This window comes from Dendropsophus ebraccatus, chromosome 2 (assembly GCF_027789765.1).
Source record: "Dendropsophus ebraccatus isolate aDenEbr1 chromosome 2, aDenEbr1.pat, whole genome shotgun sequence".
In the NCBI taxonomy this organism is placed as follows: domain Eukaryota; kingdom Metazoa; phylum Chordata; class Amphibia; order Anura; family Hylidae; genus Dendropsophus; species Dendropsophus ebraccatus.
In genome coordinates this window covers 130411772-130431486 of record NC_091455.1, presented here as the reverse complement: position 1 = coordinate 130431486, position 19715 = coordinate 130411772, and the positions used below count along the sequence as shown (strand labels likewise).

The window sequence follows — 19715 nt, the reverse complement described above, 5'->3', positions numbered from 1 at the left end:
CAGGGAGGCTTGCAGACACTGTACTAGACCTGCAGTGATGCTGGGCACAGGAAAATACAGCGTGACACAAGGGGGTGGTAACATTCAGGGGGTGGGACAAAGAGGACTGAGTGGGCTGGAAAAGGAGTGTACAGTGGGCGTTACAAACAATAACTGAAGCAAGGAAGAGGACCCTGGGAAATGTAGTACGAGCTACAGCTGAAACAGGAAGTGAGGGGAGAACAACTGATGATCAGAACAGGCCATGTGGGTGTCAGAGAGTAGCAGTTCTGGGCTCAAACCCTTACTACACAAAACGTATACATGATCCCTTGTGTATTTGGTAATTTTTTTTTTTTTTTTATCAGACCCCGGAGTCCTTTGTCCTTTAAATTTCCTTGTTTCTTGTTGGTAACAGATAAAATCTGTGTAGTCTAATTCTGCAATCCCTTCCTACTCCCCCTACATATGGTTTTATTTGTAGTCTGTTACTGTGAATGTGTTGGGGCTGTAAACCTAATATAGAGGTATTTGCAGCAGGGCTGTTGATTTGGTAAGCCGTAGCTCCGACTCCAACTCTGACTTCTGAATTTTTTCAGGGACGATCTCCGATTTAAAGTCCGATTCCAGATCTTTCATAATTGGCCAATTAGACAACAAGGGAGTTATTTATCACACTGGTGTAAAGTAGGAATGTAGAAAGGCAAATCAGCTCACCATGTGTGCAATAGTCAGTGGTGCTGGTCTTCAATTACGTCTGGAGCAGGTGGAAGGAAACAGAGATCCGGGCCATTTTCCGGTGGCAATAGGTAAAAAGTGGAAGTCCACAGCTCCAAGTAAAATGTAATGTCTTTATTTAGAAATCCTCTTATAATCCAAACATAACAATAAAAAACACGCTGTTTTGGCGTGTTTTTTATTATGTTTGGATTTTAAGAGGATTTCTAAATAAAGACATTACATTTTACTTGGAGCTGTGGACTTCCACTTTTTACCTGGTGTAAAGTAGAACTGGCTCAGCAGCTTCTTCCTAATGTCCTACATGATCATGGGGCTACTTCTGAGTGAATAAGGCAAAGATACAAAACAGATTCTCCTCTTTGTGTGCGTGCAGTCCTGAACAACTCAAAAGTCCATGTAGACTAGATGGAGCAGGTGATCTTTTTCTGCTTACAATCTTTTATATTTCTAACTAAATACTCAGCATACACAAAGGAAAACTGACAACTGACAATGTCAGATACCTGTGATATAGAGGTCAGGCATAGGCCCAGATTTATCAGCTCTCTGTCAGCGTCTCCGCAGGAACTACCCAATCAGCCAGTCGGTGACTGCAGCTGTGTCCCCCTTCACTCACTGATTAGCTGAGTAGGACCATGATATCACAGGATCGGGAGCCCGGTGGGGGACCTTGAGCCGTGATGCTGCACTGTGGGGGCATGGGGACTGGTAAATAGGACTTTTATATTATTATCCTACTACACCTTTTTCCCCCTAGATTTTTCACTGTTGCCCAGTATATTTCTGCCTCACTCTCTAAGGCTGTCTTTACACAGAGATTTATCTGACAGATTTTTGGAATGGATTTGAAAAGAGGAGAAATTTCAGTCTTTCATTTATGACCTGTTCTCTGTTTATAGTCTCTTCCTGGCTTTGGCTTCAAAAATCTGTCCGATAAATCTTTCTGTGTAAAGGCACTGTTACACACACACACACACACACACACACACACACACACACACACACACACACACCCTGCTGCAGCCATGGCACACCAAAGAAACACACACACACAACCTGCTGCAGCCATGGCACACTGGTGAAAAACACAATCTTTTCCCAGAGAGAAAACAACACATTGAGGACAGAGGTTACTGCTATACTACTTCTCTATATTACACAGGATATCTTCATGTTACTCTGTTGCTCATATACAATCTTCCAGCATCCAGGAAGAGAATAGGACAGATTCCCCCCCTCACACACACACACACACACAGCTTAGAAACAAACTGACAAATAGTGACCGCCAACTTTTTCCCGACCACCCTTATCTAATAGGGCCAGTGCTTTATTACTGATATATGGAGGAATGTCTTCACCCTGTGTAACTAAATGTATGTAACTAAAGTGTTTTTCTGCTTTTTATAAGTAAGTGCCTTAGATTGATACAACATAAAATATATTCATGAGGTACATTTATAAAAGTCATATGAAAACTCAATTATTAAATTTTTTTTTAAAAATGTAAAGCTGGAATCTGTTCCTTTTTTCCCCCGACTCCAGCCAAAACTAGCTCCAACTCTGACTCCACAGCCCTAATTTATAGGTCTTAGAAAGCAAGTAATTCCCACTCCATTCTATACCATTATGTCACAAACTTAGTAACTATGCCCATGACGTGCAGCAGGTATCAGTTAACATCCAGAAATGGAGGAAAAGAAATTATCCACCTTTTGCAAAAACTTAAACTGGCAGCTCAGATTAAAGAAATAACATGCAAACACTGCCTGCCTATTCTCTGAGGATATTTGTTAGTGTCAAATGAGATAGAGCCTTACATTGCTCTCCTGTGTGAAACTGCTAACAAAGAAAAGGAGTGAGGGAAAACCTGTATCTCAAATGGTCCTTTATATAGTGGGTTAGGGTATAAAAGTTCTATGTCTCCAATGTATAACTTGCTGCACTTAGGATTCTAAGCAAGTGTAGTGATGAGATTTTGCACCCTGTGTCTCTGCAAATTCAGAGGTATCATGGGAAATGAAGACTGCAATAGAAAACCATATCTGAGGATAAAATAGGAATCAAGATGCCAGACAACCTATGCTTGCCATATTTATGAAAGGGTGTAAATATACACCTGGTGTAAACTGCCCACAGAAACCAATCACAACTCAGCTTTCAGCTCTGGTAGAACAAAAGTGGAGCTGTGATATTTACACCCTTTCTTAAATATCCTCCACGGTGTACACAAATGCCTTTTAAGTGATTTGTTTGTATATAAGCTAAAAAAAATCCTGAGTTGTTTTAAAGTGTGACTGTCATTAGAACTTTCAAAAGCGAAATCAACAGGGGATGTGAAATAAAGCATGTTTTACATTTTTATGTCATTTTTATGTTTTAAAACAAAAGCTGTACTTACTTGAAATTCAGGCACAGTCTCCTGACAGGACAAGAAGTCCCGGTCAGCTGTACACTCACAGAAAATGCAGTCATGTGATTGACAGACACATTGACCTGCTACTCTCTGTACTGGCCGTGTGTTTTGTTTTTTGTTTTTTTGTTTTTGTTTTTTTTTTGTTCATTTTTTTTGTTTTTTTTCAACCAGCACAAAATGAAAAGATTGGACTTACATTTCAAGTACAGTGCTTCTGAGAAAATAACACACACCCAGAGAATAAGACCTAGCTTAATTTTGCAGGCTTTCTGGAGTAGACCTGAAATATAGGCCCTACTCCAAAAATAAGCCTTAGTTAAAGGAGAAGTCCAGCATTTTCTAAAAGCCAGCAGTCTGCAGGGGAAGGGGGCTAATTGATTTCAAGTAACAACTTACCTCTCCCCATGCCCGAGGTGATCATCAGGAACGGCTGTGGGACCCCCGCCGGGCTGCAGAATCTCCAAGGTGTCAAGACCCGGCTGATGGACTGGCCACTCTGTCACTGATTGGCTGAGCGGCCACTCCATCAGCCGGGACAGGCATTTTCCCTTCAGTCGTGACGTCATCACAACTCGGGGGTAAAATGACCTGCAGCGGTGGTCCTTACAGAGAGTTATGCTTCGCCCCCACTTGTTTAAGACAAGTTGCAGGGAGGCCGGACTGGTAAGAAGATGCACAGTAAGGTACATTGTATCCTTTATGGTACACAGAGGGGGGAGGGAGGTATAAAGTATGGGGACTACCTGCCAAGGGGGAGTGTATACTCTATAGGAGAACAACAACAAAGGGGGAAGCATGGTTACACTATGGGGAGGGCTTACTGCAGGGGGGGGGGTACAGTATGGGGATAGAAATACAGAGGAGAAGACAGGAATACAATATGGAGATCTAACTACAGGAGAACGTACAGTCTACCAGCCTAACAGTATGGGGACTAGGTACCGTATAGAGTAGGACATACTGTTTATTAGAAAAAAAGCCCTAGACATTTTTTTAGAGAAAAAAATAATATAAGACCCCATCTTATTTTTTTGTGGAAAAAAACCGTGAGTATAGCTTTGTTTTAAAGCACGATAACTAACAAAAAATGATGACTGTAAACTTGCCTTATATCATATCTACTGTTAGATTTTGAAAATTAAAAACACAGTGACACTTTACTTTTCATTGATTAAATGAAGATTTATCTGTACTGGTTCAAAGATGGAACAGTTGCCCTTAGCAACCAGTTAAGTGTAAAATTTAATTTATCAAATACCCGTTTTGGGGGGAAAATGGTTGCTATAGGATTTCCCAGTTTTGCATTTCAAACATGCAGTAATTTGCTCAAAGGCTTTAATAGTGCTTTGAATATAATTTTATTTGTTCTTGCTTTTCCATCTAGGTACTCCCCTTTATGCTGCACATTTCAGGCCTGGACAGTATGTAGATGTCACAGCAAAAACGTAAGTATTTTGTACTTTGTATAATTTACTGTGATGCTTTAACTTATCCAATAATTTCTGGAATTGATTGTTGGTTCCTTATGTTAGTGATTAAAGTTTGGTTGATAATTTATGGAAGAAAAATATTTCAAAAATTTGGAAAAAAAACTGCATGTTTGGAAATTTTACATTCCCTGTTTATTAATTTTTCCAAAAAAAAAAAAAAAAAGTATTTTCTAAAGAGAGAGGCATGTTTTCACAAAAGGATTTAGGAATTTTGCTTTACCTCTTCTGACCTTAAGAATTAACAAAGTGGAGGTGAAATTTAAGAATGTCAACATTTTAGTAAATTTAATTTTAATCCATATTAGTCTGTAACACAGCAGATATAAACAGAGAAAATCAAATAAAAATGTATAAACCTGAATCTGCGGTTTTTGGAAATATCCCATGTGTGGCCCTGGTGGGCATGTGTGCCTCAGCTGTGTCCTAAAAATAAAGCACCACCCTTTGGATTTAGTGACCTTTATTTTATAAGTTTATTTTTCAGGCACCATATTTGGTTTACAGAAAAATAGAGGTGTCAAAATTTAATTGAATGCGAAAAAAGTAGGTCATAAAAATGAAAACTTAACACGGAAGAATAAGCACTCAGAAATTTGTTAGGCAGTTGTTTCTTGTGAGTATACACTGTATGTAATTATATACTGCTTTTTTTAACACATGGCATGGCTCTGAAGAGGAGCACCATTTTACATATTTAGCATTGATTTTGCTGAACCATTTTGGGCACCATGTACACACCCATGGTATCAGTACAGTAGACCCCCCCGCCTCCCCAGAAGTGACTGCATTTTAGAAACTACACCCCTCAAAGAATTCATTTTGGAGTGTATTGACCCACAGATGTTTTGAGTTTTTAGCATTGGGCCATGAAAATAAAAACATACATTTTTTTTCTAGTAAAATTAATTTTTGGCTCCAAATTTTTGATTTCCACAAGCAACCAAAAATGCACCGTATTTTACGTATTAAGCACATAACAATTTATGCTGAAGCTATTTTGGGGGACTGTGTATTTTTAGTGCTCCCTATGATGCCAGTACAGTGGATTGCCTAACATGCTGCTAGATTCCCAAGACTACAACTCAAACTTGCTCACCTTATTTCAGTTCTCCTAAACTGTGAATGCATTTTTAGGATGTGATGATGTCCGCCCTCACAGCTTGCCAACTTCCTTTCCATTAGCTTTGTGTCTGACAGCAGCAGATGCTTCTGAGCGCCCCCAAACTGCAGCCAAACAGCTGCAATCATCTCGATGCAGCCCTCCTCTCTGTTTACATTGGCATTTGTTAAAGCGTAACTGTCATTTCAGGGTCATTTTTCTGAAAACATTAAATATCAACAGTACAAGCGATTTTAAGAAACTCTGTAATAGGTTTTATGTACTAAAAAAGTTTCCTTTTGTACTGAAAAAGCAATCTCCCAGCCTCCCCCCTCACATCAGATGAAGCAGGATTTCTCTGTCCATTATGTGCCTATGGAGAGGGGAGGGGCTGTTAGGAGTCACTGAGCACGGAGGATTTCTGCACAGCACAACACCCTGCAATCTTCTCTCAGTAAGTTCATAGATAAGCACTGACCTTTCTGACACCTGAATTTAGCGTTTTAGGTGCCCAGAGAGTCTACAAACAGCTGACCTTCATGTCACCTCTTCCTGCTCCCTCATCTCCCTCAGCCCCTCCCCCCTTCATAGGCTTACAATGGAGAGAGCAGAGCCCGTCTTCACTGGCTTCTCTGTAATGAAGACGTGTTTGCCTGATAATGCACAGATAAGAAGTCGGGGGGGGGGGGGGGGGGAGGCTGGGAGATTGCTTCTTGAGTACAGAAGGAGGCTTTTTTGGCTGATGAAACCTATTACAGAGTTTCTTAAAATCGCTTAGACTACTGATTTCTGCAATAAAAAAAAAAAACATGACAGTTACGCTTTAACCTCTTAAGGACATATGACGTACCGGTACGTCATATGTCCTCACTTGCTCTTCAAAGCGGGGCCGCGCGGCGGCCCCGCTTTGAAGTGCCGCGATCCCGGGTGCCGCGAGTAGCCCGGGACCGCTGCTATTAGCGGGCACGGTCGGATCGCCGTGCCCGCTAATTAGCTAATCGGAGGCAGCTGTCAAAGTTGACAGCTGCCTCCGATTACCGGAGGCAACGTTTCCCTGGTGTCTAGTGGGGGAGATCGCTCCTCCGGGACCTTGTCCCGGAGGAGCGATCTCCGTTACTGATGCCGGCCGGGGACGCGTCCAAGATGGCGCCGTCCTCGGCTCGGCACTCGTTCGTTTTCGGCTGCAGCAGCCGAAAGCAAACGAGTGCCGATCTCATGGATCTCTGCAGCATATCTATGCTGCAGAGATCTCAATGAGAGATCACAGTGTATATACTAGAAGTCCCCTAGGGGGGCTTCTAGTATATGTGTAAAAAAAAAAAATAAAGTGTTGTTTATAGTAAAAAGCCCCCTCCCCTAATAAAAGTCTGAATCACCCCCCTTTTCCCAGGTTTTAAATAAAAGTAAACAAATAAAGAAATAAATAAACATGTTTGGTATCGCCGCGTGCGTAATCGCCCGAACTATTAATTAATCACATTCCTGATCTCGTACGGTAAACGGCGTCAGCGCAAAAAAATCCCAAAGTGCAAAATTGTGCATTTTTGGTCGCATCAAATCCAGAAAAAATGTAATAAAAAGCGATCAAAAAGACGTATATGGGCAATCAAGGTACCGATAGAAAGATCACATCATGGCGCAAAAAATGACACCTCGCACAGCCCCATAGACCAAAGGATAAAAGCGCTATAAGCCTGGGAATGTAGCAATTTTAAGGAACGTATATTGGTTAACAACGGTTTGAATTTTTTACAGGCCATCAGATACAATATAAGTTATACATGTTATATATCGTTTTAATCGTAACAACTTGAGGAACATGCATAACAAGTCAGTTTTACCCCAGGGCGAATGGCGTAAAAATACATTTCCCCCAAATAAAAGAAATGCGTTTTTTTTTTCAATTTCACCACACTTTGAATTTTTTTCTGGTTTCGCAGTGTACTTTATGCAAAAATTCAGCCTGTAATTGCAAAGTACAATTAGTGACGCAAAAAATAAGGGCTCATGTGGGTTTCTAGGTGGAAAAATGCAAGTGCTATGACCTTTTATGCACAAGGAGGAAAAACCGAAAACGTAAAAACGAAAATGGGCCATGTCCTTAAAGGGTTAAGGCCCTATCACCCGTTTGCTCCTCACAGTCGCCCCATATAGTTGGTGCTTTACACAGAGAGAAGTGCCGCAAGGGAAGCTCCAGCAGGGAGAGAGCAGTGGCTGCAGCACTGCTATCTCATAGTATAGTTTATAAATAACTCCCACACTATTTTAGAAGCTTATATAACTGTAAACTGTAGTTACCAAGCATATTATAAAAATGTATAAAGATTATGGTTTTTGATGAAGTTTTGCCTTAATAATGCAAATTACCATCTAGAACATTCATGTGCTGTTTGTTTCATTGCACACGGTCAAATCCATAGCAGATTTGTGGTAGTGAAAAGCCAAGAGACACAGATTTTTACTCCATATAGAATTACCCGCTAGTTGTGTATCACTCTTAAACCAAAGCATATTTTCACATAAGAAATCAATGAAATGCCGACAATTTGTTCCACAACCCAAAAATAATGTTTTTTTTTTTTTAATTCTTAATAACGTGTAAAACAAATTAAACAAACATTTAGAAACAGCTGATAATGTCATATTATAAGTTACTGTACAGTACAGCAATCAGCATGTGGAGTATAATTTATAGTAAGGGCATAAACCTAAAGAAACAGCTGCAGTTTGTAGATAAAGGATGGAACTGCAGATCCCCATAAGGAAGTAGTGTAGTAAAACAGACTAGCATAGAGAAGCAGGGCTGCTGTCACAGGTCTGTGTGGTCACATGACAGCAATGGGAAAGGGGTGTGTGTTTAGCATGGACCATTTAGGAAGTGAGAATCACAGAACTGTGCAGGAGGACAGTGACAGAAACTTTTCTATACTGCAGTGTGAATGGCTGAGTGTAAGTGTAGGCACATTATAGCAGGAATGGAGAGGATGGGAAACACAAGGGGTGACAGAGACTGCAGGAAGGAATGAGCAGGACATATGTGGGCACAGAAATGCAGCACTCTCTGTTCGGGGAGAGAGGGGTAACAGCTATGAAGAGATTACCTCCACAGTCCTATCCCCTGATGTCCCCAGCCTAAAGTGGATCTGCTATTAAAAAATTTGAAAGGTGAGGGAGACTTCCTGGGTCAGAGTACAGTACCTTAGATCACCCTGTGCAGGTCGTGCCCCTCCCCCACTCCCCCTTCCACCCAGTACAGGGAGCTCTTAAACCAAAGCAATGCTTTTAAACCAAGTTACAATTTTGAAAAACTGTGAACTCTTCTTAATCCATGTTACTCTTAAACCGAGGTACCACTGTATATAGCTCTAGCCTTTTTATTTCTTTTCAATTTTTTTTTAAAGTCAGTTTGTGTCACCTAGAAATTTCAGCAATTTCAATGTTATCGGTGTGATAAATCAGTAATGTTGAGTAGCAGTTTGATAAAATACATGATAAAAATGTCCACCTTGCACTTTAAAGCGAAAGGTTGCTTCCCCCCTCCTACCCCCCCACCCCCCCATTTAAAATGTCACTGTCTATTAAGGTTCGATGTATGTATCTTCCTGTCAGGCCCAAAATGTTGGTAATTGACGAGTTTAACATTTCTCGAGCATTGAATTGTGCTCTGGGAAGCGCATCTTGAAGAAGATTCTTCATGCTCATATAGTTCTGACATAAACATCGTAATTAGATGAATGTGAGACGCTGAAAATCTAGAGTAGGCAACTCTGTGGCCACATTGCTCTTTGTGAAGATAGCCTAGAAGCTTCTCGTGTAGCTGCCATGACTAGTATACAGTGGTATGATTTATACTGTTTTTAGTGTTTTCATTTAATATTCATTTCATGCTACTTCATAATTGATACGTAAATCAAGCAACGCTCCTGTGGATTTTCTTCTTTTTAATGGAACAATAACATATCATATGTGTAGTACTGTTCTGAGGAACAGAATGGGCTAGATTTACTCATGTGTTTTTGCCTAGACCTTGTCGTAAAATGTACAAACATTCGGCATATTACAATGTAGAAAAATTTTCTTCAATAAATTATGAAATCTGTTTAAATAGATAATGTGGTCCCTATGTGTGGTGTCTGTCATTTTGGTTTAGTGTTTGGTTTTGCACACTGTACTGGTACAACTATTGGCAAGGGATTATTTGATGTAACAATGCTTTATTTAGACAAACATTACGTCCTTTTTGTTTTTGTGTTTTTCTAAGCCTGAATAACCCCTTTTAAAAGTATAGAATATTAACCAAAATGTCCTATAGATCACTCCCCTGTTCTTGAGATATTGTAGACAGTTATGGAAAATCTGAGAATTTTTGGACATTGGAACCCATTTTTGCTTAAATTGATAGAGACAACAGTCTAGTTTCCAAAATAAATTTGTTTTTCGTATTAATACAGGCACTGTCTGTTTCCATAGCTTGGCAGTCAGTGAAAACCTATGGTCAAGGGCTGTTTAAAAAAAAAAATGTAGACATTAGACAAAAAATTAATCATTAAGGGTACGTTCACACTTAACCGGATCCGCAGCTGATTTTCTGGTGTGGATCCGCAGCAGATTTCATTTAATTAAAGGACAACTCCCATTAAAAAAAAATTTTTGGCTTATTTAACACACAATACAAAGTTATATAACTTTGTAATGTGGTTAAATACCCGGTCTGGCCCCCTTACCCCACATTCCGACCCCCCCCCCCCCCCCCCCCAACCACCCCATGCGCACCAGCAGCCTTTTCATTGGCTGGAGCGCATCACATGGCTTCCAGCTTGCTCAGCCCTGATTGGCTGAGCTTGCTGGAAGCCATGTGATGCGCTCCAGCCAATGAAAAGGCTGCCGATGCAAAAGCGCACTGGCAGCCTTTTCTCTCCCATGGACCTGGAAGTAAGAGACGTTGCTGGACGGCGGACGCAGGTGACGGTGAGCAAATCTGCACCATCAAATCTGCTGCAGATCTGCTGCGGATCCTGTAGGTGTGAACGCACCCTAAGACTAATGTAAAGGAGCATTTCTCTGTTACAGAATGTAGTTTTATAAAATCTCCTTCTGCTGCGGATTCCACGTGTGTTAAAGCTCAGATATTTAAATGATTAGCAAGACAGAAGTGGTGTTTTTTTTATCTAATCTAACCCCTTTAAAAATATTCTGTACGTGTTTTAGTATACAAAATAAACTTACTGCTGAAGCCTCCTATAACCAGCTCTATGCATTACATTTTTCACCCTTAAATCAACTAGGTCACCCGATATGTCTATTTAATCTGTTCTCTTGTAAGTCATAGTTACATTTCTAGACGTGTGCATAATCCTAAACCTGAATATTTACAGCCACAAATCCGTGTTCATCTGTAATGTGAGCATTTTCTCAGCCCTACTTGGAATCTTCCTGGCTGCGTGCTGTTTCCTTGATTATTATCCCTGAATCACACAGGACAAGAGCAGCAGTAAGCGGCCTCCAGTGATTGATTGAGTCTGGCAGATCATTTCTATTTTATGAAGGTTTTCAGTCTTACAGAGTGAGCACTGGAAGTAGCTTCACCAGGCAGACAAATCACACGGTAAAGATGGTAGGACATGCACAGGACCCAAAGGAATTTAGATTGTATTATACTATTCCATGAAAATCAAATAGTTTAGGCTTGATGCATGATAGAAATAAATCTACTGTGCAGTGCAGTTCATCCTTAGGATCAAGATGTCTACAACTACTAATTCCAAAAGTGGTCACTTGTGCTTTTTTTATTACTGCATGTCTGTCTTACACATGGTTATTGTGAGTTTTCATTTACACACAATAAGCAATGAATATTCCCACGAATAAATCTCTGTATGTACAGATTAATATTGCTGTATGTGTTTACTCCGTGAAGAAACTCGAAAGAATGGATTAGGGATCCACAGTAGATAGTTTACAGTCTTTCATTGGGCTGTTAATAAATTCCAGCCGTTGCAATAATCTGACAGGTGGCAGGAGAGGGGAGACAATCATTACTTACATCTCCCCGTGCCCACATTGTGCCGCGTGACTGTCTACAGATTGTGACGTCTGTTCTGCAGGAGATCCCAGAGCCTGCCCGGGGTTCCTAGAGCAACGATCCAGTGCTGGAGGGGCATGGGGAGTTGGGATAGGTTATGTTTCTCCCTGCAGTTTGAAATTTTTTTTACATGGCTAGTCTTCTCCTTTAATAGATGGTGAGGGGTATTTATTAAGGTTTGTACACCAGTTTCCTGACCTATGAAAGGGCACAATATAAGAGGGTTTCGCCTTACAGCATTGACAGATTTACTGTTTTCAAGTTGACCACATTTACTGAGCGGCCTGTGCCTTTTACTAAATTTAAGGCATCTTTCTGTGCCACATCTTTTCATTTCGATTGGCATATGAAATGCCTAACATAATAAATCTGCCCTATGTCTGCTGTTCAATTGCACATTGCCACATTTGAGTCACTGGCATCTATCATTTAATAGAATGTTGCATGAATTCTTTTGGGCTCTGTCAAAATGCATATTGTATAATAGAAACCAATAACTATATTGTGCTAAGAGTTTTCTTCCTTTATCATTCAGTGTATGTGAAGCTGTATATGTGTATATTGATATTTCTCAGTTATGACTTGATTATTTCTAGTAGTATCTAACTTCTGCACAATAGCATGCATTTTGCATGTGCAGTCTGGAATACCCAGATATGTGCATGTTTTTTCCCACTTTTTTTAAAGGCTAATTCAAGTGTGTTGTACTGTAAATTAAAAAAAGGCCAAAATAATCACATGGATTATCTGAGTAACCTATGTTACAAACTCCACCATGTTCGCTTCCAATAACTCATATGCAGTCAAGATATACAGTTGTGAAACAGGTGAAGAGTTACATTGACATCGAGGAGAACCGCAAAAGGTACTCCATCAGGTAGAGCCATCTTTCCCATTGGGCAGATTAGGCACCTGTCCGGGGGCCCATGATTCATAGGGGGCTGTTATCCTCTGCCCGTAAGTGCACCTCCCCCTGTATTCCTCCACTTTCTGGAGACTTTTGTTCTTTCCCTTCTCAATATACAGTGACGTTCCTTTTATCAGGCCGGAGCTGTCACCCCTCTTGGTGAGTGTGTGCGCTTCCCTGATTGAACAGTCATGTAAAGACATAAGAGTGCACTCCACAGCTGAGGGGGAGTCGTGCACACATTCACGGAGCCCTTAGAAACTGCAGATGTCTCCCTTACAGTCTGGAGTTTGGCTATGACTGGTGAGGAGCTCACTGACTGCACGGCACACCAAGGTGCTTGGGCTCTACTACCTCAGATACTTTGACTTTCTTTGCTGAAACTCTGTGGTCTCATCCAAGGCCCCAGGAGCAGCAGTGTGCCTACAGAGTAGTCCCTGTAGTTACACAGAGGACATACTATGACACAGCTGGCACAGGGACACACTGAGGGCTGCTGCCCCGGAGATGCCAGCTGAGAAAGGTTACTAGTGAGGAGCAGCATAGAGGGGAAGCAAGCACCCCATATGACGGACTGAAAGTCCTGCCCTGAGTCTGTACCTGTCTGACCATACTGTGTCTATGGGACTGTACACATATACCATGTGCTGTGTGAGGGATGTACAGCTGCCTGACTATGCTACTACTTTAACCTGTAATATCATTGTATACAGGATATACTAATATACAGCACATACTTATATACAGAGTATACTAACATACAGAATATACTAATATACACAGTACTGTCATGATCAGTATGGGGTTATACTGGTGCAGTGCTCACATTAGCTTTGTTATGTTTTTGTGTATTTTCTCCATTTGCTTATGGCTGTCAGCCTGCCCGGAGGGGGTTAATGTGAATGTATTGGGAGGGGACACCTGCTTAGGTATACTGTGTGGACATATGTTTGAGGGTACATGGTGCCCCGGACACCTGCTAAGCAGCCTGTATATTAGTTGGGGGGGGGATTCACATCTGTGCCCAGGGGGCCCATAATGCTGTGAAGACAGACCTGCCATCGGGAGACCTCTTGGATACACTGTGTCCTAAAAGACTTAATGAGCTTTGTAGCTTTAGGGCATTTTGTGCTAATATGTAAAGGTGCCTCCTTTATATACTTAAGATCATGTGTGGATATTTGTTATGATTATGGATGTGTGAATTTACAGTAGTAATGAAGAGAAGCACTTCATTATCTCTGCAATCCGCTCATCAGCCTGCTGCCATTTAACTGTCTGTGCAACTCCTCACCGGGTGCTGGGAAAAGCTGGATTCAGTCCTGGGAAACTGGGAGAGGTTTCCTCGACTGGATCCAGCTTTTCCCAGCACCCGGGGAGTAGTGGCAGTCAGTTAGATGGAATCAGGCTGATGAGCGGATTGCAGAGATAATGAAGCGCTTCTCTTCGTTATAACTGTAAATTTTGCTCATCTTATGATGTACGTTGTGAAATATATTTAAAGTGTCACTGTGGTTTAAATTTTTTTTGCAGAAATCAATAGTACAGGCGATTTTAAGTAATTGGGTTTATTAGCCGAAAATGCATTTTTATCATGAAAAAGCAGTTTTAAACTCTCTTCCCTTTCTTAATTGTTCTCTATGGAGAGGGGAGGGGTGGAGGGAGATGAGGCACCAAAACAGTAAAACAAAGCGTTAATTTACATCTACATCACGGGGCTCTCTCCTCTGTGGTCAGCACTGACTTCTCTGACCTCTGAATACAGCTTTCACACAGTTCCTGCTGTGTAATCATTTGTTCTCTGCTGCCAATCTCCCTCCTCCCCTCTCCATAAAACAGACAGGGCTCGACTGATGTAAAAGAGTTGAGATTTCCTGATAATGAGCAGTGAATGAGAGAGAGGAGGAGGAAGGGGGGGGGGGGCTGGGGAAAGTCTTTTGAATGCAGATAATGGCATATTTACCTAATAAACCCAATTACAAAGTTTCTTAATATCACCTGGACTATTGATTTCTGCAAAAAAATTAAACAACAGTGACACTTTAACTATGTAGTTTTTTTAGAGTATATATCTGCCCCCAGGCCTCCATATGTCTGTGCATGAGGGAGGCGGCAGCGCCTCAGAGACACCCACAGAGTGGTATGTCTGGGTGTCACAAAGTGTGGAGCTCAGCCTTGAGCCTATGCACCAACTCTGTTTTTAGAAAATAAAGTGAAGTAACTTACTGAAGAGTTCCTAAGTGAATATTGGCTATTTTTACATTACTGTATATCCCTTCACATGTCACACCATTTGCCTATAGAGGGATGCTGACTGCTGTGTCCTTCAGTAGGATTACTGGTGGAAAGTTTACTGCAGGTAGCAAAATATTCTTGTCCAAATCTCTTGTATCTTCAGTTGTGATAAGCTCCTTAAACAAAATCCTGGGAGTTTTAGTAAGAGATAAACGGGTACAGATTGAATGCCTCTGATATAAAAAATATATACGGTATATATTTTTATAATACATAAAGCATAATGTTCTATCGCTGCGCCTCCCGTTGTAGCAGCTGTTTATTCACAATGAACTTATAAAATAGAAAGGTCATATCCCCACGGTGGTTCTGTCTTTCTGGGTGAAAGTGATTGTGCTAGTATCATGCAGTGCTTTGGAAACATTGTGATAGCACGGAGGTGACATTTAGCAGGTAATGTCTTTGATGTACAGTAGAATATCACTATCCCTGTGTGCCACTGCTGGAATTGTTTACCTGGATGAAGCTTGTAAACAACAGAGCTAGCAGGTACAGATGTACAATTTTAACATATAAAGAGTTAGTGTTTGGCAAAATAATCTATAATCAGGTGGGCAGAAGGTTGTTTTATTTTTATTAAACATATGCACTTTGGATTGCTCCCAAAGAGCAAGGAGCCCACACAGTAATATATAAAACGGGAAATAAATTTTACTGACCATAGAGAGGCCCTGCCCTAGCAAAAAAAGCATTTTTTGGATCTGATTAAGGGGTGATCTCTGTAACACGTTATCCCGCATGCACTATTTTATACAATAAACCGCCGTTTTTAGCAAATATTCTGTACCTGAAAATGTTTGCTAAGGCAGTGTCTCTCTATGGTCAGTAAAATTTTTATTTCCTTTTATTATATGTTCATACACATTAGATTGTCTGCTGGTCCTGCTAGAATTGTCAGGCCTGGTCTACTTTCATTTCATGTGTACGAGATCTACGGAACACCATTTGTTGTGTTGCAGTCTTGTAAACCCAGTTGTACACGGAAGTACCAGTCAACTTTCACTTCCATTAGATTTGTTTGGTTGTAGAAGAGAACTCAGCACAAACTGGTATATTTGTTCTTTGTCCCTAAGGGCCCATTTACACTGAGCAAAACTGGTGGAATTTCAAGCAGAGCCCGCACCAATGGACGCTGCTTGGAATTCCGCCTATCCCATTGTTTCAATGGAATTTCTTGTGCTCCTCCGCTCAAAGAATTGACAAGTCAACTCTTTGGGCGAAGAGTCGAGGTGCCCGAGACATCTAATTGAATCAATAGGATAGATGGAATTTCAAGCTGCGTCCACGGCGCGTGCTCCACTTGAAATTCCACCAATTTTGCTTAGTGTGAAGGGGCCCTAATATAGAAGGAGATCCAAGTGCAAAATAAGAATTTATTGAACAACAAAATTGCAGCAGCTTAACAGATCTGTGGAGTATGGATGAAGTTAGTTCTAAATCCATTGCATTATGTTATCCCCTAGCAGTAGCAGTCCTTGCTAAAAGCCCCTTGGCATTTAACAAAACAGTGTTTCGAATTCTGCTCCCTACTTTCTGTTTAAAGGGTTAACACAGAGGGCAGCAAATGGATAAGGTATATATCAAAATATTGGTTTACAGGCCACTTAAGCTGGAGAAAAATCACTTGAGTCTAGCTTTGTAAGAGTTTTTAATAATTCACCCTTTTCCATCTCAACACAAATTGCAAAGTACACAAAATGCTGGGTGTGCATGGCTCTTAACCCATTCCCTTTAACTATGGGACAAGTGGCTAGGATCTGTGCATACTAGCCCTGTGGAGCACACAGTTAATGCATTGAGATAAATTAACTATTGACACCTTTGCTCAGCACTGTTTTTCTAGTAAGTTCTGCCGCATTGTAAACTCCATTGTCAGCTCATCTCTGTGCCAGAGTTTATCTTGCAAGCTCATTTTTTTCAGCTCATAACTTTTTAGTACACAGCAAATTTTGTCAAATATTAATAAGCTCTAGTAATATAAAAGCTGGGCGCTGATTGGTTGCTACAAAAAAAAAAAAAAAACATTCTTACTGTGACAGTATAGTAAATCCCACACATAGTTTAACCTCCTAATGACCACCAATACGTGTTTTTAAGGCAGCCCAACGGTTGTTGATTATAGAACGGGCTCAGGAGCATGACCCTCTTTATATACAGTGAGTGTCAGCAGTATGTTACATTTGACATCTTTCTGCAATTACTGGAAGCTGACTCCCATACTGAGAACTTAAAGGGGTTATCCAGCGAAATTCTTTTTCTTTCAATTCAACTGATTTCAGAAAGTCATATAGATATATAATTTATCAGTCAAAGGGGTGGAACAGCTCACAGAAACCTCTGGGGCTGAGGTCAAGAATAGGCAGTGATTACCCTAAATCAGTAGAAGTCAAATAGAGAAATAATAAAAGGGGAGCCTAGACCTCTAAGCAATGGTAATGAAAGAATGTGTGAGAAGGTATCAGTAAAGAATATTTAATGTGCCAGTAATGGTGGTCATAAAGTATAAAATAGCTTATAAGATTAACCCCTTAGTGACCGCTGATACGGCTTTTTACGGCAGTCACTAATGGGCTTTATTCTTCTGCCATCAGCTTTTTACAGCAATGGCAGAGAATAATGCAGCGGCGCTGGTAAGGCCCGCACCCTGTCCCCCCAGCTACCAGAGGTAGCTGAGGGGTCAAGGCAGTGTGTGTGGTCCGTCCCGGCCACCCCCCGTACCGCCGATCACCACTATTAACGTTATAACGGCGGCTGCCGGTATCGGGCATTGTCTGGGCTGCTGCATGCTTTCATCTGGATTCACAGTGAGGGGAGATGAAAAGAATGTCCCCCCCACCCCCACAGGTACTACGTCTGTTCACAGTGATGGAAATGTAAGGACAATCAAAGCCCCATTCTCTCTGCCATCGGAGTCGCCCCCCACCCCTGGAGAAGATATACTCAACTGATCCAGGGAGGTCCTTCCTCCTCGGCGTCCAGACTGCTTCTGAAGTGCGCATGCGCTTTAGAAGCAGTCAACTCTGAAAATTTAAAGTGACGGACCAATTTGGTCCCTGTCACTGAACTATGTTTACTGTGATAGAAGTATTACAGTGATCATAGTAATACAGTAAAAAAAAAGTGTAAAAGTACAAAAAGTGAAAAACATACAAAAAAAACAACACTTTTTATTATACTAATAATTGCGATTTTCCCCACAGATTTATCATACCCCCCCCCCCAGATTACATGTAACCACGTTGCCCATAACCACTGTACGCTGACCGTAACCACCGCTCGTTGCCTGTAACCACCCCAAATTGCCAGTGACGCCCTCCAGATTGTCCGTAATCACCCCAGATTGCCCGTAACCACCCCAGGTTACCTATAAGCACTTCAGTTTATCCGTAACAACCCCAGATTGTCCGTAACCACGCCAGTTTGTCTGAAACACCCCCAGATTGCCCGTAACCATCCCAGGTTGCGCGTAATCACGCCAGATTACACGTAACACCCAGATTGCACGTAACCACCGCACGTTGCCCGTAACTCCCCCAAATTGCCAGTGACCCCCTCCAGATTGCCCGTAACATGTCAGATTGCCGTAACCACCCCAAATTACATGTACCCACCCCAGATTACCCCCCCAGATTGCCCGTAACTACCCCATGTTGCCTGTAACTACCCCATGTTTCCCGTAACCACCCTAGATTGGCCGTAACCACAGCAAGTTGCCTGTAACCACAGCAGGTTGCCTGTAATCACGCCAGATTACACTTAACCACCGCATGTTGCCCGTAACCAACCCAAATTTGAACCCCTGCAGATTGCCTATAACTACCCTAAATTACATGTACCCACCTCTGATTACCTATAAGCAGCTTATCCGTAACACCCCCCCCCCCCCCAGATTGTCCGTAACCACCGCAGGTTGTCCATAACTATTGCAGGTTTCCCGTAACCACCCCAGATTGTCCGTAACCAACCCAAGTTGTCTGTAATCTCACAGCCCTGCTGTGTGCCCATACAGTGTTTTAGGCCCACATGTGGGGTACCGTTGTACTCAGGAGAACCTGCATTACAGATTTTGGGATGCCTTTTCTCTCCTGTTTCTTGTGAAATTGAGAAATTTCTAATTAAAAAAACATTATTGGAAAATTTTGAGTTTTTCATTTTTACTGCCCAATTTTGAATACTTTACTCTAATACCTGTGGGGTCAAAATGCTCACCACACCCCAAGATAAATTCTTTGAGGGGTGTACTTTCCAAAATGGGGTACTTATGGGTTTGGTTTTTTTTACTCCGCTTGCACTATAGGGGCACTGGAAATGCACCTGGTGCTCAGAAACTTCTTCAGCAAAATCTGCACTAGAAATGCTAATTGGCGCTCCTTCCGTTCAGAGCCCTGCTGTGTGCCCATACAGTGGTTTATGCCCACATATGGGGTACTGTTGTATTCAGAAGAACCTGCATTACAAATTTTGGGGTACGTTTTTTCTCCTGTTTCTCGTGAAATTGAGAAATGTCAAACTAAACGAACATATTATTGGAAAAATTAGAATTTTTTATTTTAACAGTCTAGTTTTAAATACTTACTTTCTTCTAATACCTGTGGGGTCAAAATGCTCACCACACCCCAAGATGAATTCTTTGAGGGGTGTACTTTCCAAAATGGGATGACTTTTGGGGGGCATTCTCTCTGCTGACACTACAGGGGCACTGCAAA

At 41.4% G+C, this 19715-nt stretch overlaps 1 protein-coding gene across 1 annotated transcript in view; it reads left to right on the top strand.

Annotated features, from left to right (window-relative positions):
• Nucleotides 1–19715, top strand: part of MRPL3 (mitochondrial ribosomal protein L3) — a 70847-nt gene that overhangs the window by 21412 nt on the left and 29720 nt on the right. The window contains exon 6 of the mRNA XM_069960288.1: nt 4521–4581. Coding sequence (XP_069816389.1) covers nt 4521–4581 — 61 coding nt within the window. The remainder of the gene's footprint in view (nt 1–4520; nt 4582–19715) is intronic.